Source organism: Staurois parvus, unplaced genomic scaffold (genome assembly GCF_062004578.1).
Source record: "Staurois parvus isolate SC_StPar_1 unplaced genomic scaffold, SC_StPar_1.0 ptg000596l, whole genome shotgun sequence".
Lineage (NCBI taxonomy): Eukaryota > Metazoa > Chordata > Amphibia > Anura > Ranidae > Staurois > Staurois parvus.
The window spans coordinates 1,628,013-1,651,939 of record NW_028318392.1 but is presented as its reverse complement, the minus strand read 5'-3'; the positions used below and the strand labels follow the sequence as shown (position 1 = coordinate 1,651,939).

The following is a 23,927-nucleotide window of genomic DNA, read 5'->3' as shown; positions in this document are numbered from 1 at the left end:
AGGTTTATGTAAGAAGGTGCAAGTTTAGTTAGCAATTATTCAGAATTCACCTTTCATTTTAAAGAGGTCAGAGCAACTAAAGATAACTGTTTTGTCATAGGTGTATTTTACCTGAGCTTATCTGTGAAAGTGAAACTTCAGCTTTGCTAAAACAAACTCAGTGCCAGCTATATGTATTGCAAGATCTTAAAGTGTTACTAAGGTCTAATTTTTTTTAAATTAAAATAACCATGTTATACTCAGCTGTTCTGTGCTGGGGTATTGCACAGAGCAAACGTGATCCTCCTCTCCTTGGGTCCCTGGCCGGTGATCTTGGCTGCTCTTCTTCGTGTATCCTCATAGCAAGCCATTTGTTATGGGGGCACACGGTGTCTGCTCTCTCCCGAGTTGTGTGCCTATGGAGCTGTGCTCTATAGACACACACAGCAGGACCAAGCCCAGCCTCCTCTTCCTCCTCACTGCATTTGCTTGACAACAGCAGAAGCCAATGGCCACTGCTACTGTTCGAGTCCTGTGTAAAGAGGAAGAGAGGGGAGAAGCAATGCAGCTGTACACAGTGCTTGATCTCTTCCCCCTCACACAGGAAAGGGGGAGGACAGAGAAATATAAAATGTTTTTACCTTAATGCAAGGAAAACCCTGTTAATTGTAGGGATGCCTATAATATGACCTTGAGCTTTATGTAAATGTCTGGGGAAAGCAGTGAGACCATCACAAGCAGAAATACAGGATATTTTGGAAGGCACATTGCCATGGTTGTAAAAAAACAAAACAAAAAAAAAACCTTTTTGGCAGATACAGAAAATAATAACATAATTCAGATTAAAATGGAAACATCATTTTATCAGTGTTTAATCTACAAGCGACTTGTGTAGTAATTAAGTCAATCTTAAATGATAGTGTAGTTTTCCATTAAATTGCAATAACAGGTAATAAGTCTAACCAGTCAGCTTCACTGGTTGTAAACAATGTGCTGTTCCACTTCCTCTCTCTACTCAGTGGATCGAGAAATACATTAGAACTTCAAAAGAAGGTTTAAATCCGATTGTTGGCTGTAAGAAATATCTCAGCTCTGACACTTTTTAAACCAGACTTTCTGTGTGTAGGGAAGCAAGAATGTATTTCCAATATGACTGTACATTTAGTTGAAGAAAAAAAACAGTTGCTATATTAAAGTAGCTCCACTAGATGTCAGAGCCTTACCATCAACAGTGTTTTCAAACTGCCACTGAAGACTCCAAACCAAAGCAACTTACGAATAACAGATATAGCTCATATCTCTATATCCATTTATTTAATTTACCAGCAAGAATTTACTATATTAAAAATAGCCTAGTTATAACAACCAACATATTTACCTTCACCAAATTCATTAACAATGACTGCAATTCTCTTATTGTGCTGTTCAGTCAGAATATAATTCAAAAGAGTTGTCTTTCCAGCACCTTGAAGATAAAAAAAAAAAAAAAGAAAAAGCATAGTTAAAATGAATAGCTGGTAAAAAGTACTGGAAGGTGGTGCTATACTTTTTCTTTCCTTTTAGCTCACTCACTTTAAGCTGAGCAGCTAATCTGGGAAAAATGCAGTTATTTACCTGTAACTATTTCCAGAAATCTTCCAGGACAGCTTCACATGAGAGATAGGCTCCTCCTACCAGGAATCACCTGATCCACTTTAATAAATAGCCTTTCTGATCCTAGGGTCCTCAGTACAGGAATATAACTGAATGTCTAGGATAAAAAACATACATATAACAGTAGGAACAACATATGTCTAGTCCATTGTATGACAGAACACCAGCTTATAATTATACATCAATCAGGAGGGAACTACGCTGTCCTGGGAGATTTCTGGAAATGCAGTTAGCAGGTAAATAACTACGTTTTCCCAAGTCATCTTCCAGCACAGCTTCACAAGAGAGGATTGAATAGGAATACATACAGTTGTGTTCAAAATAATAGCAGTCAGACATCATTAACCTGATCAACCACTGTTTTTAGTAGAAGTGATATTTTTACATGGCAAATAATTTACTAGCAGGTGTAGTAAAGTAATAGAAATCCAACAGTCATGACATGCATGCTGCTGATTCTGTGTAATTGAATCACTAATTGAAAGGGGCATGTTCAAAATAATAGCAGTGTGGAGTTCTATTAGTGAGGTCATTCATTCTTTGAAAAACAGGTGGCAATTATTGCCCTTATTTAAGGAAGGAAGGCAGCAAATGTTGTACATGCTGGTTACAGTGCATTTCTCTCTGAAATTCTGAGGAAAATGGGTCGTTCCAGACATTGTTCAGAAGAACAGCGTACCTTGATTAAAAAGTTGATTGGAGAGGGGAAAACATATAAAGAAGTGCAGAAAATGATAGGCTGCTCAGTTAAAATGATCGCAAATGCTTTAAAATGGCAACCAAAACCTGAAAGACGTGGAAGAAAGCGAAAAACTACCATTCGAATGGATAGAAGAATAGCCAAAATGGCAATGACTCAGCCAACAATCAGCTCCAGGAAGATCAAAGAAGGTGTAAAGTTACCTGTGAGTACTGTTACAATTAGAAGACGCCTATGTGAAGCCAAGCTATCTGCAAGAAGCCCCCGCAAAGTCCCACTGTTGAAAAAAAGGTGTGCTGAAGAGGTTACAATTTGCCAAAGAGCACATTGACTGGCCTAAAGAGAAATGGCACAACATTTTGTGAACTGATGAAAGTGAGATTGTTCTTTTTGGGTCTAGTGGCCTGAGAAAGTTTGTCAGGCGACCCCCAAACACTGAATTCAAGCCACAGTACACTGTGAAGACAGTGTAGCATGGTTGTGCAAGCATCATGATATGGGGATGTTTCTCATACTACGGTGTTGGGCCTATTTATCGCATACCAGGGATCATGGATCAGTTTGAATACATCAGAATACTTGAAGAGGTCATGCTGCCTTATGCAGAAGAGGAAATGCCCTTGAAATGGGTGTTCCAACAAGACAACGACCTCAAAACACACCAGTAAACATGCAACATCTTGGTTCCAGACCAACAAGATTGACGTTATGGAGTGGCTAGCCCAATCCCCGGATCTTAATCCAATAGAAAACTTGTGGGGCGACATCAAAAATGCAGTTTCTGAGGTAAAACCAAGAAATAGAGAAGAACTGTGGAATGTAGTCCAATCATCCTGGGCTGGAATACCTGTTCACAGGTGCCAGAAGTTGGTTGACTCCATGCAACACAGATGTACAGCAGTTCTCAGAAACAGTGCTTATACAACTAAATATTAATTAAGTGATTCAAAAGGAAAGCAAAATCTTCAAACATTTTTCAGTTTATATAGTGAATGTTTGAGTTTGTAAAGAAGAATACAAACACTGCTATTTTTTTCAACAGTCTAATATTCACTTTTCTTCAATTTTTTTAGAGGAACAACACAAATTTGATATATTTTTCTTCATGTTTTGATTTGGAATAGAATGTGTAGTGTTCCCAATGTATTTGTATGTATGGAAATAAAAGCTATTAGAAGGATTTTGAGCTTTATTCACTTATATCAACACACTGATATTATTTTGAACACAACTGTACATTAGGATGGGACTGATGCTTGCAAGACCTTTCTGCTGAATGCCTGTGCCTTGTTGACGATCAGGTCTAAAAACGGTAGCGCCTGGCGAATGTGCTGAAGCTGGACCATGTTGCAACCTATTGATGCCATAAATACCCTGGGGAAAATATTTATTTTGCCATGTAGATTGTCTGCATGCAAACTTTTTGGAATTTTACAAATTTGTTCACTTTTTTTAGGTTGAGTATCTTTCTGTACTTCTCTGACGGCTTCCTCCTTAGGAAGAAATGGGAATAGAATCCCCTTTTCCTTTCTTCTTCCCCCAACTGCCTGACCACATTCTGTTGGAGCATTTCTTCCAAAAGGTTCACAAGCACTTCTGCCTTTTCCTCCTTCCTTGGCTGTGAGGGGGAATTGCAAAAATCCTATCTCGTAGCCGTTCTGAATTATGTCTAGGATAAATGCATTCTGGGTAGTTTGTAGCCATTGGGTGTGGAAGTATCCCAGCTTTCCTTCAACCTGGCTCCGCCAGTCACTTGGATTGGGTTTATCCTGGTTGAGGTTGAAGAGAAACCTTCCTTTCTCCTTCCCTATTTTTGCGAACTGGCCTCTCTTCTGGCCTTGAAATTTAGCTTCTTTAGTTGAGTGCTGCCTGTTGGGACGAAAGTTTTTTTTTTTCGTTCCACTTGTCCATTGGAAACTGAAACCCCTTCTTTTTAATGGGGGATCTCGAGGACCGTAGTCAGCTCCGGGCCTGAAGAGGAGCTTTCCCTTGTAGGGCAGGCCGCACAGTCTAGATTTGAAAGCGATGTCCCCCTGCCAAGACATCAGCCAAATGGCTCTTCCAGCTGAGTTTATGAGTGCAGTTGATTTTGCTGTGTATTTAATGGTTTCAGCCGATGCATCCGTGATAAAGGCCACTGCCTTTTCCAAAACCAGAGGCGATTTGAGAATTTCATCTGCCGGCGTACCTTGTTCCAGGTGAGAATGGAGCTGGCCTAGCTGCAAGTCATCGTTATCACTGGTTTAAAGTTTACTGTGGACGCTTCCCACGCTTTCCTGAGGAATGTGACGGCTTTACGGGCCATCGGGTTCTTTAGGGAGCCCCCATCTTCAAATGATAAATCTGTGCTTCATGAAATTTTTGAAAGGGGAGCATCCAGTTTTGGGCAGGATCCCATATTGATGCATCTTCCTCTTTAAATGGAAAAATCGCCTTTTAAGATTTTTTAGGGAAAAAAAAAAAAAAAAACCCTTTCCTTTCTGGCTCTTCCCATTCTCTTTTTTGGCAGATCATAGCGTGGAGTGCACTGGGAATGTGCAGCCACTTTTCTTTTGTAGCCCTGCATACAGTATAGCTGGTCATACAATGAGAGATCCGGTTGTTCTTCTTCCAGGTCTAGAGTGTCATAAATTACTTTTAAGAGTCCCTCTGTATCTTCTACCAGAAAAAGGAACCTTTGCGACTTGTGATCCGGTTCTTCCATTTCTCCTTCCTCTGAGTCTGAAGAGCCGGATAATTCCTCTTCCTCTTCTTAACCGGTAGGGAGACACCCGAGGTGCCAGTTTGAAGCTAGTCTGGGGCTGGCTCTTGCATTTGTTCTCTAAATTTTTTAAAGGTTTTGGACATTTCATTTGTCATGTTTTGTAGGAAGTCTTTAAAGAGGGACTCCGACTCTTTTCTAACCAGCTTGTCAATGCACTCCTGGCACAGTTGCTTTTTCCAAGAGCTAGAAAGTTTTTTCTTGCAACTAGCACATTTCTTTCAGGTCTCACGTGGAGTCTCCTTCTCCTTCCTTTCCTCCTCCTGTAAGCCCATCTAAGAATGGGGAGAAAAAGAATATAGGCCCCCTGTAAGCCAAGGGCTTCCCCTAAGAGGGAGTGCTACTCAAAAAATAGAAACCCTTGGGGTGTAAGAGAATGCAGACCCCCTTACAAAGTCACAGCATGGAGGAGAAGGTTTTGTATACGTAGCCATAGAGCTGTATAAAAAAAAAAAAAAAAAAAAAAAAAGAAAGGGTCCTGCCATCCATCCGACTTCAACCTTGGTGCTGGCCTCCCCCATTTCCGATAGATCTGCCTCCATCCTGGCTGCCTTCCAGCCCTTGGTGGTGGTTCTGTTTGTAGGATGATGGGGCCCCGCCCCCTCCTAGGGTCCAATCGCGCTGACCTCTCTTCACAGCTGTAGTGGATCCAGCTGTGGCGTGGGGTGAGCCCATATCCAAGATGGCGGTGATCCTCTTCCTGTCTCTGGGCGCAAGAAGTGACGTTCACGTGTCCTGGCTCCCGAAACTGACGCTCCCATCGACGCCCAGACCTGACATCACCGCCAGGTGCCTCAGCCCAAAGATATCGGCGTCCTGCAACTGAGGAAGGTAGGTTTCTCACCCCATAGGATTGCGGCCCCTTGGCTCCTAGGTCGGCGTAGTAGGCTTCTCCTCCCCCTGGTGAGCCCAGCAGGACCGTTATGGGCGCAGAAAAAGGGGTGCTGTCTCCCCTAATTCAGCCCTATCCTCAGAACCAATGCCACAGGAACCCGGAATGCGACCACCCCACAAGACCCCTGCCTTGCTTGGTGGAGGGTAGCATTATTCAGAAGGCCTCTGTACCCCACCAGACAGCCTAGGTAAAAAAAAAAAAAAAAAAAAAAAACGGGGGTTGTGTCAGTCCTGGCCGGAGGGAACACAAATACTGAGGTCCCCAGGGACGGAGAGGCTATTTATTAAAGTGTATCAGGTGTTTCCTGGTAGGAGGAGCCTATATCTCATGTGACGCTGTCCTGGAAGATGACTTGGGAAAAAAATACAAGAAGGAAAGATATAACAATCACCATTTTTGCACTTCATCCTATATACACCGCAGTCGATGTTTAAACCAAGATAGTCACAATCAATACCTACACCATGCTTTAGGACATGATGGAATTATTAAGATAATTAACACTAGCTTAGTATTTAGGAACTTATACTGGATGGCTTAACTATACTGCTATATCATGTACTTTCACTAGAGGACAGTGCTGTGCCAGCAATATTTACATACAGTATAAGCCAAAAGGAAAAGTGTTGTTTTTACGTGGTAGTCTCTTTAAAAACGGAACTTCACTCAAAAAAGAAAGTTCTACTCCTCCACTGTTCCACCTCCACTCCCTCTCCTCCTTCAGATGGGGGAAGGAGGTGGAGGGTATCCGCTTTTGACAGGAAAGTGCCTCCCCACTTTCGGTCAGATCACAGCAGCGATCTGAGCAGACGTTCGGCTCCACTTCTCCCCTCTTAGCCTTCGGGGACATGTCACAGGTCCCGGAAAGCTGCAGGACAAATCAGATAGCGCAGCGTGGCTTGTGCATGTGCAGTGAGCAGCTGGCTGTGAAGCCACAAGCTGTCACAGCTGGCTGCTTACACAGTTAGTATTCCAGTGCCGGGAACCGAAGCCCAATGAAGAAACCAGCTGGCTGAGGACACCGCTGGATCCTGGGATAGACAATTGTCTAATTATTAAAAGACAGCGGCTACAGTTTTTGTAGCTGCTGACTATTAATTTTTTTAATACAGGACTGAAGAACTACCTGTACCCATATTAGGCAAGCATTTTCACCAGCGTTGGTAACATTACGAACGCATGCGGCAAATTCTGGTAGTTCTTACTACTGCTACTTTAAGAATCTATCGATATGGCAGCTACAAATTCTTGGGCCCTATTCACAAAGAGCGATTAGCTTGCATTCCCTGTGCAGGGCCGGTTTTTGTTACAGCTGCTGTGTCCCAATATGGCATGCGGGCATGTATCCCTGCATACACACAGGGTATGTTTGGGGACCCACACCCATATTTCACATTGGAATCCAGCGACTGTGGCAATGCAGCTGTGTGTCCCAATAGACAACAATGGGACATCGGCATGGGGATGCACACAACACCTGCGCATCTCTGTGCTGGAGAAAGGTGGCCTTGCACGGGGAACACAAGCTGATCGTCCTGTGTGAATGGGGCCTTAAAGAATTACTGCCAGTAATCCATTTAGGAAACTGGCAGCAATTAAGACCAACTCTCATACTCAGAGTGGGCCCCGCCGATGCTGGGAAGCTGTCATATACCTGACAGTTTTCTGCACGGTCAGTCCCCTGCCTAATTTACCTAAATGCAAACAAGAGGGCTGGGGATACAGCTGATGTCATTACCCAAATATGGGCAATACCCATACTTAGGAAATCATTAGTCACTGGATGGACAGAGCCGGATACTCAGAACCTACTGAGAGACTAGTTCCCCAACAAGTCTGCTCCACTTCTGAGTGACCACATACATTTGAAACGAGTTAGTGGACTGAATAGCACCTAAGAATCTGCCCATTCAGTCAGTTTCTCCAACCGACTCTGCCCACCTATAGTATAAAACACCTTGGCCAAGCATCTGTCAGTGTGACGGGCACAGTGGTCAGGGAAGGAGGGAGGGAGGGTCTAGAGTGGATACTCCTTACCCAATGCAGACAAGGACAAATTCATATACCCCAGCGCAAGCCCCGACACAATTCTAAAGGGTGTCTATGACACCCTTTATGAATTTCCCTGAATGTATTCAGAATCACAATATACTTTCATTTCTTCTCAAAGGGTATTTGTTAAAGACAAAGCTGTTAGCCAGTATACAGTGGGGAAAATAATTATTTGATCCCCTGCAGATATTGTAAGCTTGCCCACTTACAAAGAAACAAAAAGGTCTATAATTTTTATCATAGAAGGTGAGGTTTGAATGGAAGAAAGATTCTGTGGACAGGTGTCTTTTATACACATAAGTTGTCATTAGGAGCACCTTCTTAAATTGACAGGACTAATCTGTGTACCACATGAGCACATAGCCAGTCTGTGGGAGCCAGAATTATTGTTGGTTGGTAGGGGATCAAATACTTATTTTACTTACTGAACTGCAAGTCAATTTATTACATTTGTATGATGTGTTTTTTGTGGATTTTTGGTTGATATTCTGTCTCTATCATTTAAAATACACCTATGATAAAAATTATAGGTCCTTCAATTTCTTTGTAAGTGGGCAAGCTTACAAAATCTGCAGGGTATCAAATAATTATTCTCCCCACTGTAAGCCGCTAATCACACTTGAGCATGTTTTTAGGAGCAAAGATCCATACAGGAGCTTTTTTGGAGCAGGATTGCACATTTTTGGCCTCAGACTTTTATTATGGGAGCACCTGAAAAGTGCACATTTTTTGTGCACTCCTATTAAAGTCAATGGGGTAAAAAAAGTTCCATTCTGCTTAAAAAGAAAGCCGCAACACTACCAGAAGTGTTGATGCTTTACCCGAACAGAATATAAAAGGTTCAGTTAGAAAATTGAAAGAGGATTTCCATGCCAATATAAACTGCTTTGATTACTGCTGTTTAGACTGAACATGTTTATAAGAGCACATGAACATCTTCACTGGTGTGCTGCTGCTCCTTCAACACAGGATGGGTTCATCCTGAACTAGGCTGTGTTGCTACAATCTGGACACAGATCCAAGATCTGACTGTTCTCCATGGCAGGGACACCTAAATCAACTGACTAAAAAGAATTCCAAATAATTTGATAGGTAAATCAGTTCATATAGTTCAAACTCTGTATTTAGTAGTTCGCCTGAATGTCAGTATTAAATGGCCTTCAGGTGCAGAATTTAAATCAAAGTTAACGAAATTAGAAGAAACACACTATAAAAAAATGATGTACATAAGCAAAGTTTGTTTATTATATTTAAATTCCAAATGCAGAAAATTTTAAAATCAAACCTGTCATCAGGCTATGGATATCCAAGTATTTATGTTTTAGTACACAGTAAATTAGCTTTAAAACAGGCCTCCACTGACCACTGTAGATGCAGGCACTGTGGAGAAAACCATCAATACTCACAGCAGAAGTACTGAAATCTGGTTCTAGTTATTTTCTAAGCAGATTTAGTTCAGCTTTAGCCATGCTTTTCCAATATCTGCAGCTACAGAGGTCAATGAGGGCTTTACTGCTTGGTAAAGCAGTATTAAACCCAAAACAAAAAATGTAATATATTGTAGCTTACCAGTCATTAGATGTGGTGGCTGCAATGTTTTTATTTTTTAGGCTTTTTTCACCTGATAATCTGGCTATTAACACACCTCCTGTATTGGAGTGCCTATGCACTGGAAGAGGCACCTTTGGATGGCAGCATCCTCAGTCTTGGGGAAGGGGAGTGTTAGATTCACTAGCAGATTTAGACTAAAACCGAAGCTGAACTCCAGCTAACACTTTATAAGCAGTTACAGCAAGCTTTTTTCCTTTTGGGATAAAGGTTTTACATTAATAAAAGCGGATCATTGTAAGCACCCCTGTCAGAAGTAAATGGTTTTCGTCAACCCTGTAACTGCTAAATCTGCAGAACAGCTTGTTCTGTTGAAAAACAACATACGTACTGGCCAGATCACCAGAAGATGTGTGTGTGTATTTAGTTTTTGTGTTTCCCTATGCACACACTACACCCCCTGCCTCCCTCCCAGCGCCACTACCCTCTGCCACTACCGCCTGCCACCCCTAGGCAACACAGCAACAAGCCTCCTCCAAATCTCAGAATTGCTTTTCTTTTGCTTCTGTGATCTGACTTGCTGTGTGAGGGTGGCTACATTCATTCTCCATGGTCCCACTGTATGTAGGAACATAACTACTCTCTCTGGCTCATCCCAAGATTAACTAGGGCCTATGGAAGTAATAGGGAAAAGAAGGGGTTGAAGAGTTCACAGAAGACATGTGAAGGATGCAGAAAAACATAGTAAGAAACGATTTAATGAAAAGTGGATTACAGGGCTATTAGGTAGTGAATGCATATGGATTATTTTTGGAGAATAAGGACGTCATTTAGGGTCACTGCCCCTGCTGAGGAGTGTCACTTTTGCCATTTGTCCACGGTCATCAGGACAGAAAGCAATAGGAAATCCAAAATTTCATGTTTGCGAATGGAATAGTACTAGAGGGGACATCTGATCTGAGAGAGAACACACCCATGCACTTTTTTTTTGTGCTTACCCAAATAGCCTGTGATTATAGTGACTGGAATTTTAGACTGTGTCTGATCATCAGTAATGGGGACAAGCTCTGGGCAATCTTCATCTTCCTCCATTAAGACAAAAGGTGTTACCACTGTAAATAAAAAAAATAAAAAAAAAGTAGGAGTGAGAAAGGGAATTGTTTAGCTGAAAATTATAGACAAATAATATTTTCTGTTAACACACAGTCTTGTATACAGTACATACGCTACATTGAATCTATCAAAACACTTGCAAATCTGTCAAGCCACTTTGTGAATTGGAGTGTCCATACAGACACTCCGTTCCTCAATGCATGCGAACTACCTCCCTGCCAATGAAGTTATAACATCACAGCAGCCGAACAGTTTTGTAGCTAGGTGAATAGAGCTTAATGGGGATTCAGAGACCCTCGTTAACCATCAGGTCCACTTCTCCTATGACTGCCTGCTGTTGGCTATAGAATCCGCCCATTGCCTGCTGTCAGTCACAAGGAGAGAGTGGATCTGATGGAGAACTAATTTCTCAGCTTCCCCATCACTCACTGTTTTCTGTCAGTGTCAGTGGTTGCTGTGAAGCTGACAGCATTCTTGACAACCAAAGATAAATGTGGGGGATATGGGGTAATGGGGACAAATATGCTGCCCTGCTACACAGCATACAGAGACAGGCACTCTACCTGTCTCTGTATGCCAACTTAGAACTGGTCTAATTACCTCCAGTTTTGTTATCTACAAACTGGAGGTAATTATTTTTTAATTTGGGGCAGTAATGGCAACCCTTTGTAAAAGAGGTACATGAATCTGTCACACGTATTGGTAAAGCTACTAAGATGGGCAGCAGTGATTTTATTAATCTGGGCAGGCCATTTTCAGGGGCCATACCAACAGAAAAATTGTTAGGGCTTTACTGAATCCCCCTCATTGCATTCTAAAGTGAAACCTTCAGATAAGACACAAATTCAGAACTGCAGCAGTAAAACCTTGCCCCACCAGAACCCCCAGTTCCTTCACTTCCCGGTGGTAAAGCCTAAGCACACCCACCCCAGCACCATCAACATACCACAATTAAATTTCTGGTTCTTGAGCAGCCCATCTGACCACCTGGGCATTGTCATGTGGGTGCTAAGAGCCAAGTCATGCCCATGCATGTGCAGTTAACACTTTTAGTAGTCACTATTTGTTCAGCTGGTTTTAAAGCTCTGGGTGGTTTTGGACTACACTGATTTTGCAGCAACAGGTATGCACCAAGCACTCATAATTGTCCGATACCTGCTGCTGATAGTTTTGTTACTTATTGTGACTTATTTACAGATTCACATTTGACTTATGCTTTAACACTAATTTGTATCTGTAAGTGACACTGTAGGTAAAAATTGTATTTTCAAATGCTTGCCCTGAAATTTTTGGAGGCTATGAGATTGGATGACTCCTTTGAACTGCTACATAGAGAGAACTATACAGACAAGGTTTTTCCAGCTTTGTTTTAAATACGCTTTAACAATATAAAGGGATAAGGAAAAAGTCTTAAGTTGATGGAAGAAAATTAATATATTCTATCCAAAAGGTACCATTTTGATGGCTTTCAGAAATGCTGAGCAACAGTGCCTATAGGTAAATCTGAACCCAGAAAATCCCCCCCCCCCAGCTTTTGGACCCATAGGAAGAGGCAAAAAAAATTTTTTTGCAGATAAAATAAAGCATAGCAGTTTGGGACACCAATGAGTAAATCGACAAGAGAAATTATGCAGAATGAACCCTTTAACAAGGAGGCTTGATAGGTTCATGTCCTTGTGCTTATTACTGGAATTAAGGAAGGTCCATTGACAACATCGACCATTGTTCTCAACCTGGTTACATTTTCACAGACATCATTGATGATACTGACAACCAGTACCCCTGTGAACACAATTTCAATCCTACAAGCAGTTTTCTAGCAGAAATACTGGCGAAGGCCACCTCTAACACAGTGTAACTTTTAGGAACATACCAAATCTAAGAATAGCAATCAGCAGTGTACTGAAATGTACAACTGGTAACATTAAGAAAATATTGAAGTAAGTTGAATGCTTAGGTTTAATAGAGACTGCTTACATACACTGAAAATCACATATAGAATACGTCAAAAAAAAATCTGGCCCAGTATAGGGTATCAATCTTTTTCTGGTCTGTATACCTGGTGGAAATGCAGGAGTTCAGATAATACAAAGCAATCTGTGATTGGGCAGGAGGAGGGGACGGGTGGGCACAGCGGCTACATACAACACTGCATCAGCAGTAGCTAAGACCATAAGGTCTTTAATTGTATAATAAAGAGATAAATTCATGAGCTGGCATGCATCTCATTAGACTCAACCCCCAGTAATCCAGCACATTGTAAAAACGGCTGAGTTCCTAGCTTTTAGCTCTAAGGAGGGCATCTTCCCACCGACAGCCAATAAATTGATTTTAGCTAAGACTTAAAAATTAATTTCAAGGGTTCTAAAGGTTGTGAAATACTGCTTCAAGGCTAAGTTCACTTTTTACTTAAAATTGACTATAGTCAGGTGCCCAAGTAGGCCGCTTTCAGCCACATTGCTTAGTGAAGTTTTCACACCTGTAGACTTTGTGGCACCTCTGAAGCCTTGCTGAAAAACTTTCATATTGTTTACATTCCCCATCTTGCCTTGTAGCTATAACAGAACATACATTGGACACTTGCCCTCAGCATGACAGAAATGAACACTCTCCCTGGATCAAAAGTTGCGCATGTACATTATGCCTTTTCCATTTCTGTCGCAGCCTCACTGATTTCAAGGTGGACAGCAGTAAGTAACCGATTAGAAGAGAAATATGTGGCTTCCATTGTCCACTTTTTATTACTTTTTATTAAAATGCTAATTGATCTTCTGGCTTGAATACATTCACGGAGCTGAAACCAGTATGCGCATCAGAAGGTTTGACTTTACTTGCTGAATGCATGTTTTGGGTAAGTGAGTGAAAGTGCTAAAACTAGGAGGCAGCCAGCAATAAGAACCTCAACAATTTTCCAGTGACAACTCCCATCAAAACATTTAATTTGTTTTGGATACACCAAAGAAAGCTTATAGATCTTTTAGTGTTGTCCCTATTAGGGGGTTTCCCCTCACCTCCTCTCAGGACAGGACTTTCTGTAAACCTTATATCAATTACCATTTTTGATGGATTGACCCTTGAAGTGAAAGGAGGGAGATTGGTTTAAATATTCACTCTGGCTCCTTCATCACAAACAAACCCTTTTTTGTATCTTCTAGCCTGTAGAGTATGAGGGTCATTTTTGGGTCTTGCCTGGATGTCCTTGGGTTATCAATTAGGGACAGGTTTCAGGTTGACAGCATGACTGCACACATTTCTATTTGTTGGTGGTACTTACATCCTTGTAGAAAAAACCGGCACTAAAAATCAGTGCACTGTACACATTCTACAAAGCTTTACAGAGAACACTGAACTATCAGTTTTGTTACAGTTCTTAAAAAGCTAAAAATCTAACACATAGTTACAGACACTCTAGGGACAATTTAAGAGAAAGATAATTAATCTAATGGTGGCCATACACACTTTGATAAATGATCAATTTCTTTATCAATCTCTTCCGATAGAAATACTCTATCTATAGTCGACAACCTATTTGATCGATATAACACACACGGGGAAGTGGATTTCGATTGCTTTGCCATCTCATAATCTGATCAAATTCATGAACAGGGCATCTCAGTGCTCCCAATACATGCAGCATGTATGAACATTTTCCATCCCGGCCAATAAATTTAGTTTGATAAAATTTAATCTAAATGAGGTCTAAATTGGATTCAGAAGGGAAGTTATGCCTATTTGATTGTTTGCCGATTTGTTTACATGGAATCGATCGTATCTCATCACATCGATTGAAAAAATAAAATTGAAGTGCATATAGCCATCATAACATTATTTGTTTTAATGCAGAGGGGAGGGCAGGAGAGGGAATTCCATCCAAATGGACTGCTTCTACTATGCCCCTGAAATGCTCAAAATACCTTAAAGAGGTTCTTCACCCTGTTTGCAAAAAAAATATGTAGCCTCCCTAGCGGTCTGATTATGTCAGTATTTCTGTGCTCAAAGCGGTACATTTTATTGCATGGAAATATGTAGTTTTTTTATTGTAGGCCTGTAATTTTTAGGAATAACTCACTGAAATCTGTCCGAACAAGAGTCTAGTAAACATCCCAGGTATGTTAAAAATTGAAACACGAAATCATAAAATTATAATATAATAATTATAAAAAATAATCTAATAAATTTAATCAAACCAAAAACACTGAAATTTGAAATATAGCGCCAAGTTCGCACATCACTGAGCAAAGTCGCAAAATTGTTTTCAGTGTCTGATGATGAATTTCCCCACGAATCATTATCACTCAATTCTGCAAGTGGTTCTGATTACTAATCGCTGTTCTGTAGCTGGTCTAAAACCGCTTTTGACATAAAGGGACGCTTTTTGGACGCCATGGACATTTCTCAGTTTCCAGGCAGAAAGAACAGTAAAAATGCAGGCAGGGCACAGGACAAAGCACTAGGGACAAAATGTATGTGAAATGGTTTGATACAGTAATGTTTTACTATGTGATTTTATTGAGTGAATGTCACTTTTTGACATTTTAAAATTTCCCGCCGTTCCGTTCCCCGTACGTCCTGACGTCACAGGGAACGGAACCCGGAAGACAGATGCCGGCATCGGCCGGAGCACATTGCCAGGGACACTGCAGGGAGGACATCGCGGGAGCGAAGGACATGGTAAGTGAAGAGATCCCAGAGCAACACTGCAGGGTAATCCCGAGTGTAGCTCGGGTTTACCGTTTGTGGTGCTGAAACTTTACCCCAAGCTACATTCGGGAATACCTCCAGGGAGGTTAATAAGTACTGTAGCTGCTGACTCACCCAAGCCTGTTCTTTGCCGGTCTTCGGGTCACCAGTGGCAGCATGTTACCTGTGGGAAGCCAACTCCCCACTGTCCCACTGTGCATGGGTGCAGCTTTCTGGAACCTATTATGTATCTTAGATGGTTGCGGGGGGATGGAAACGTCAGGAGGAATCACCTAGGCAATCTGACCCAAAAAAAAAAAAAAAAGGTCCAAAAGAAGAGGTGGGAAGGAGGGACATAAAGAGGAACTTCCCCTTTAGGGTGGAGATTCATTTAAAAGCCGTTCTTACTGAAATGAATTCCTTTCTGTAAAATAGCAAGTTTGTGTTAACAAAAGAGAGTTGGAAGAGGACCGTATCACAGATGGGGATTTTTGTTGTTTTGTTTTGTTTTTTATTATAAGCCTTAAACTTTGTTGAGTAGAATTTTTAGTTCACTTTTTAAATCTCTGCAGAACAAAATTTTGCAAACAGTCCTCTTTTTTTAAATGTTCACTCCAACTAACCTTTCCATATTCTACAGCAGATATTCTAAATTTACCAAATGTAATTCTGTAAAGTTGTAAAAACAATATATTTTTAGCATAGGTTAGTATAGAAACATTAAAAATGTTTGGCAACAAAAGGCATGGTAGCACGTAATTAACTGAGAAAAAAAAAAAAGAAATGTGCCAAGAAGACACTCCCCAGTTTGTGGTCAATGTGTTTTTCACCAAGGTAGTGAGCATGATAACAGCAGATGTTTTATTGTTGTGCAACGTATATCAAACATCAGCTTTTATACAAAGCAGATGTAGTGTCATGCTAATCTAAAAACGTTCTCTGAGGTTGATTGAGTATGTCGGCAAAAGATCACCTAACATTTTTTTATGTTTCATAGATGATACATTGCAGCAGTGGTCATAACAGATGCATTTTGCAGCATGCTTCCATACAGAGTGTATATCTAGCAGCCTGCCAGCTACACCTGAAATTTTCCTGGTTTGGTTGTGTCAGTGATTTTTACTTGACTAAAGTTTGGATCAGAGCAGGCTATGGTGCTTTCCACTGTGTGGGGGTGACAAGTGCATCTTAAAGTGGCTGTAAACCCTTACATATACCCACTGAAGTTAGTAGGCTCAGTTGATACACAGATGAAACAAACCCTCCTACATAAGTTGTGCCTTTTTATCTTGAGCCCTCTCTACTCTTCAGCCTCCTAAAGCTCTCATTTTACACAGAATTTCTGAGCTCCAGAATGCACAGGGCATGGATCTGATGTCACACACTGAACAACATAGAGCAGGGAGCTACGTGTAAACTGAGACCTGAGTGGAGGGAATGGTCACAAGTCTCATAGGAAAAAAATGCACAGCTGAGGCTGTCAATCACCTGCTGTGTGTTGGAGGGGGGAATGGGGCCCTCCTTGGGATTGTCTGGTGTCCACATAGACTGTCAGAAGTGACTCATGCAGGTAGCAGAGGAATGACAAAGTAGACAGAAATCACACTCTTTGGAGGTAAGTACACACTATAGAAGAATATGCTATGTTAATTTTTTTCAGTTCAGAGGTTTACTACTTTAAATCATAAGTCATTACAAATGCTGATAGGTAGGCTTTTTCTTAGGCTGGGAGAGGCTCTTTTCTGTTATACATGCTTCTGCCTTTTATTCTAAGTGTACAATGAGCCACGCATCCAGCTAAGTCTAAAGTCTCAGCACATTTCTGTGCCAAGGCAAAGTAACTCCCATGTACGCACACAGGAGTTGCGACAAAAAAAGCCCGTCCAAAAACTTTGAACCCAACAAAAGGCTGGGAGAAAAGGGAAGTGCCAGCGACACTTGTGCCTCTTACCAGAAAAGAGGCAGCGGGTCCCTAAACAGCCATTCATCAGAGCTGATTGTTGTCACATAAGACCACATGTAAGCTCTAACCAAGAGCCTACCCAAAACTTACACAGGGTCAAGGAGGGGGCTACAGAGGTGGGCAAGTGAATGGAAGAGGAGGTATAACAGCAGAGGAGGTGGCCTATCCAGTGAACCTGCCCTTTGTGAAATAATTATCACAACAAAAATTGCACAATATCAAAAAAAATCTTAGCGCCAGAACACAATAGTCCCAAATGATTGCACCAAAACAACTGATTCAAAGGTAATCCAACAAACACCCTATGATACTGCTCTGTTTTTAAAACAAGCAACCATAAAAATTAGTATTTCAATGTTTTTATTGAAGGTTGACAGACAAATACCGTACAATACAACCGTAGGCCTTTGATGGTAATTGCAAAGGAAGCTCGCAATGCAGGCAAGGCACAAATGAAAGGAAGTATATACAGTATTAAGGACATTTATTGTACAACAGGTGTAGTCATCTCAATGAGCAAGATTACAGTACCTTTGAAAGAGAAACACAACAAAACAAAAGAAAAAACTGAAGTCAAGGGGTACATACATCAACCCCATGGAAGCAGCTCAAAATTTCTAAAGCCTAAAATCTGCTTCGGTAGTTGCAAAAAACGGCCACAACACTGACAAGGTGCTACAACCACCCTTTTGAAATCACAAAAGAACATAGTCCATCAAAAAGCAAGCAAAGAGGAAAGAAAAGAAGGGGGAAAAGAGAGGACGAAAGAAAGAACAAGGAGAGAGACTCAAGCCGCCTATATGCCATGCCCAACCCTCACAGCAAAGAGGGATGCAATGTTAAGATGGAGTCCGTAGTAATGAATCCACCGTGTCCAGATGCACTCAAACCCTATGTGCGGTATCACCTAAGATGCTAACTATCTTCTCGTTGATCATAATCCAGGAATGTTTGCATTTCATCAAAACGAGAAGTCTACCACTGGGCTTTTTCAACCATAAAAATTTCATAAGGTACCTGTTTAGAGACTATTCTCATTCAGAACAAATAGTTTTGATAGATAAATGTACTTGGTAATGAGTCTGTAATTACTTTCCATGCACTTCCTAGCCACTGAAGCCTTACCATAACCACTATACAATTTCAACAATAGGCTTTGTTGGGGCATACAAGGGTAAATCATCACCCCCACCCCTAGGTGACAATGCACAGGCCTGGTGATTAGCAATTCAGGCACTGGCTGCTTCATTTTGGGAAGCAGAAAGAAAGTCACATGTTCCCGCATACCTGTAAATAAAGATATCTCTCAGGGCTCTAGCAAGTGAACAAGTACTGCTATCCTGCATACCCATCACATTGCATAGCCAAGGCTCTCATTTTAAGGGGTGGCCAAATTTGACAGGGTTACAAAATTGACATCACATCTGCATTAATTTGCATAAATAGCATTCTATTACAAAATAGACTAGACCAGCTCTTTTTAACAAGAAAACCCACAAGCATCTCTTTAAATCATTTTAGCACTCATGTAACACTGAAAACTATTTTAACAGCAGCTCAAGGTACATTAGTGTGATCAGTAAACTGTAGAAAATTATAAGGAACACAAAGAATAAAAGCATGTGTATATGACCCCCCTCCTGCTCTACACAAAAAGAAAACCCAAACTTTCACTGAGGGGGGGGGGGTGTAAAAACATCCATATGCATGCACGTGTTTGCTCAAATACCTGCATATACCTGTTGCTATGTATAGCTGCATCTTGTAATTTGTTTGCACATGTGGCTGTATACAACACCTGTGCCTCCAAGGTGCTAAAATACAGCTGTGCTTTACGCTATATAGCCCAATACATCTGTGTGCATGAGCCCGAATACTCATACAGAGTAAAAAATAATAATGGACAGAAGTGTATTCTTGATCAGTGGTCAGTAGAGAAATGCCCACTTACATTGAAGGTTTGTAAAAAAAATGTCCCCTTGCTGTAGTGGTCATTGGTGGTTAGCAAAAGAAGAACCCTCTACTTTGGTGGACAAGCAGAGAGGAAACCTTTATAGCGGCGGGGAGTAGAGGAAGAACCAGCTACACAGTGGCGGGGAGTAGAGGAAGAACCAGCTACACAGTGGCGGGGAGTAGAGGAAGAACCAGCTACACAGTGGCGGGGAGTAGAGGAAGAACCAGCTACACAATGATGGGGAGTAGAGGAAAAAACAGCTACACAATGGCGGGGAATAGAGGAAGAACCAGCTACAATGGTGGGGAGTAGAGGAAGAACCAGCTACAATGGCGGTGAGTAGAGGAAGAACCATCTACAATTATTATTATTATACAGTTCGCTCAGCGCTGTACATTGCAAAGGGAGACAATACATGAGACAGTACAATAACAATACAATGCGATGCGATACACGAGGGGTTCGAGGGCCCAGCTCCTTGGAGCTTACAATCTAGGAGGGGAGTAGATGGGAGTGGACAATAGTGGGGAGCAGAGGAAGAACCAGCTACAATAGTGGGGAGCAGAGGAAGAACCAGCTACAATGGCGGGGAGCAGAGGAAGAACCAGCTACAATGGCGGGGAGCAGAGGAAGAACCAGCTACAATGGCGGGGAGCAGAGGAAGAACCAGCTACAATGGCGGGGAGCAGAGGAAGAACCAGCTACAATGGCGGGGAGCAGAGGAAGAACCAGCTACAATGGCGGGGAGCAGAGGAAGAACCAGCTACAATGGCGGGGAGCAGAGGAAGAACCAGCTACAATGGCGGGGAGCAGAGGAAGAACCAGCTACAATGGCGGGGAGCAGAGGAAGAACCAGCTACAATGGCGGGGAGCAGAGGAAGAACCAGCTACAATGGCGGGGAGCAGAGGAAGAACCAGCTACAATGGCGGGGAGCAGAGGAAGAACCAGCTACAATGGCGGGGAGCAGAGGAAGAACCAGCTACAATGGCGGGGAGCAGAGGAAGAACCAGCTACAATGGCGGGGAGTAGAGGAAGAACCATCTACAATGGCGGGGAGTAGAGGAAGAACCATCTACAATGGCGGGGAGTAGAGGAAGAACCATCTACAATGGCAGAGAGTAGAGGAAGAACCATCTACAATGGCGGAGAGTAGAGGAAGAACCATCTACAATGGCGGAGAGTAGAGGAAGAACCATCTACAATGGTGGAGAGTAGAGGAAGAACCATCTACAATGGTGGAGAGTAGAGGAAGAACCATCTACAATGGTGGAGAGTAGAGGAAGAACCATCTACAATGGTGGAGAGTAGAGGAAGAACCATCTACAATGGTGGAGAGTAGAGGAAGAACCATCTACAATGGTGGAGAGTAGAGGAAGAACCATCTACAATGGTGGAGAGTAGAAGAACCATCTACAATGGTGGAGAGTAGAAGAACCATCTACATTGGTAGGAACCTTTACATTGGTGGTCAGTAGAAGAATAATCCTTTACATTAGCGGCCATTGGAGAGGTTTCCATATAAATTGGGGATCAATAGTTAAATTACAGAGGTGGCTCTTATCACCGGATATCAGTGGAAACTGCTGACCCTATTTATGTTGGTGGGTCTGAACCAGCCTGAGCTATCCCACCAGGAAGCTGTCACTGCAGACAGTCAATCATAAACCAGAGAGGCATTTCCTGGCCCATAGCCACATCTATACAAATGCTGTATATACGTGCAGCTGCGGGGCAGGGAGTGGCAAGGCCACAAATATAATGAAGTGGCCCCACGTGATTGCAAGCTCTGGCGCCACTTGTTAAAAGTTAAATAAAGATTGTTTAGCAAATTTTGTTGCTGGGCAGTTTTTGCCGCTCAGCTAGCACCTGACGCTAAGCAGATCAGCTTGTCACACATTGCTTTGGGATTGGTTAGGGAGTTTCGGAGGAAAAAACAGCATCCAATTGGGACTTTTACCTACCTATATAAATGTCTGTCCCTTGAGGTGATTTTCTGCAGTTAGATCTTCAATCAAGTTGTCAAACCAGCTGTCCCAACCACCCTACCCTTTGTTGGGGGGTATTGTCACCCACTATTGTGGGTGGACAATGTGACTCAGGACTTCAATGGACTGTTACAATCAGCTCAAGTCTTGGCAACTAAGCTTTGGTGTTTGCTATTTTTTTCATATTTATTTAAATACATTTAAATTAAGTTTATCAAAATTCTATGAGCTTTTAACCCCCTTCTCCCCCTGCTTGCTGTCAGAATTAAAAAAAAAAGTCGCAGTACAGTGCTCTGCTAGGGTTGCCACCTCATCCCTTTAAAACTGAACACATATTACACAAGTTCTGTGGCTGATTAAAAACCATTTGCCCTCCAGAGGATTTATCCCCCTTCCTGACCAGGCCATTTTTTGCGTTATGGTGCTGTGTTACTTTAACTGACAATTGCACGGTCATGCAATGCTGCACCCAAATGAAATTTATGTCCTTTTTCCCCATGAATAGAGCTTTCTTTCGGTAGTATTTGATCACCTGTGCATTTTTTTTTTTGCGCTATAAAAAAGAAAAAGAAAAAAATTGAGAAAAAACAATATTTTTTACTTTTTGCTATAAAAGATATCCAGCAAAAACATTTTAAAAAATCAACTTTCAGCATTTAATGTAGGCCAAAATGTATTCTGCTACATGTCTATGCTAAAAAAAAAAAAAACAAACACGTGTAAATTAACCACTTGCCTAAAGGGCACTTATACCCCCCTTCCTTACCAGGCCAATTTTCAGCTTTCAGCGCTGTCGCACTTTGAATGACAATTGTGCGGTCATGCATGCATACCCATATGAAATTTTTATAATTTTTTTCTCACAAATAGAGCTTTCTTTTGGTGGTATTTACTCGCCACTGGGTGTTTTACTTTTTTACGCTATAAACAAAAAAAGAGCAAAAAATTTGGAAAAAAAAAAAAAGTTTCTTTGTTTCTATTATAAAATTTTGCAAACAGTTAATTTCTTTCGCCTTCACTGATGTGCGTTGTTAAGGCTGCACTGATGGGGACTGATAGGCAGCACTAATGAGGTGGCACAGATAGGTGGCACTGATTGGCAGCACTGACTGGTGGCACTGCTTGGCTGCACTGATGGGCACTTGTGGCATTGGTGGGAACACGGGGGCGGCACTGCTGAGCACCGATCATCAGGGGACTGATGATCAGTGCCTTGATGATTGATGCCGATCCCTGCTCTGACAACTGCCGGTTCTCGGCAGTACTTTCCTCGCGCTCTGACAGCGTGGGGAAAGTGCAGCCGAGAATCGGCAATTGCATTTCCCGGTGATCAGCGTGTCATTGGACACAGCTGATCACGTGGTAAAAGGACGTCATATGACGTGTGCCCCCTACCCAGAATTGCAAAATCACACACACATACATATACACACACAAATATACACGTGATTTGCGCACCCCTGCCACCCTGTAGCAGTATTACTGCTATAGGGTGGACGGTTAAGGTGGTAATTATAGCACAGAACCTGTGTAATACGTGTTCAGTTTTTAAGGGATGAAGTGGCAACCCTATCCCAAACTGACAGTGGGTGCAGGTGGAAGAGCAATCTGCCACTGTTCAGGGAAGCCCTTGCAGCCTCTCGATGAGAATGGCTGGACTAGACAGCTAGATAATGCACATCAAAACAATTACAATCAGTTTTAGTACACTTTCCTTTTTTCTATAACAAACATTTTCTAAAGTCAACAACACATCAACAGTGAATACAACATCAACACATTCATTTGCAAACGTGTCTACAGGAACGTTTTCTGCAACCCAGCTATACTAAACCTACTGGCTTGAAAAGCTGTGAACTACAAGTCCCATCATGCAAAGCTCCAGGCTATCTATATAGCTGCTGCAAATTCCCTTTACATGGGGGGAAACTGAGGAATGATCATTTCTGAATGTCATCTACTGCAATAGCACACCCTTCCCCAACACCACACTACATACATCACCCTGGAGGGATCACTCCTGCCTGCACCGCTCACACATCATGTGCTGTAAACACACTCAGCTGCTTCCTGTGCAGCTGCTAAAAGCTTCCTCCTTCAACACGTGCTTTGTTCACTGTGCTCAATGCAGAGAAAGCAGTGTTTGCCTAAGGAGCAAAGTCTAATCTAGGAAAATGTTTCCGCCCTGAAGTCACTGCATACAGGCAACAGATTCACTCCACAATCATTCAGTAAGCATTGTTCTGGGAAAAGTTCTCACACTGGGGTTTATGTACTAAAGCTGCTTCATTCAGACTGGTGCACCTGTGCATGGTAGCCAGCTTCTAACTTCAACCTTCAACTTCTAACCACATGCCCTCCAGAGGATTTACCCCCCCCCCCTCCTGACCAGGCCATTTATTACGATACGGCGCTGCGTTACTTTAACTGACAATTGCGCGGTCATGCAATGCTGCACCTAAATGAACTTTACGTCCTTTTTACCCACAAATAGAGCTTGCTTTTGGTGATATTTGATCACCTGTGTTTTTTTTTTGTGCTATAACCAAAGACCGACAATCTGGAAAAAAAAAACCTATATTTTTTACTTTTTGCTATTAAACATGTCCAGTAAAAAAAATTTACAAATCAAATTTAGTCATA

At 41.9% G+C, this 23,927-nt stretch overlaps 1 protein-coding gene across 5 annotated transcripts in view; it reads right to left on the bottom strand.

Annotated features, from left to right (window-relative positions):
* The window catches only part of ZNG1A (Zn regulated GTPase metalloprotein activator 1A), an 87,410-nt gene extending 64,009 nt beyond the window's left edge, over positions 1–23,401 (bottom strand). For 3 of the 5 annotated variants that reach the window (XM_089692588.1, XM_089692591.1, XM_089692589.1), the window contains exons 1-3: positions 23,284–23,401; positions 10,587–10,700; positions 1,358–1,444 (exon numbers count right to left, since the gene is read on the bottom strand). In XM_089692588.1, coding sequence (XP_089548714.1) covers positions 1,358–1,444; positions 10,587–10,680 — 181 coding nt within the window. In that variant the 5' untranslated portion in view covers positions 10,681–10,700; positions 23,284–23,401. The remainder of the gene's footprint in view (positions 1–1,357; positions 1,445–10,586; positions 10,701–23,283) is intronic. The other 2 variants (XM_089692592.1, XM_089692593.1) reach the window with 1 other exon arrangement.
* Between the last annotated feature and the right edge of the window lie 526 nt (positions 23,402–23,927).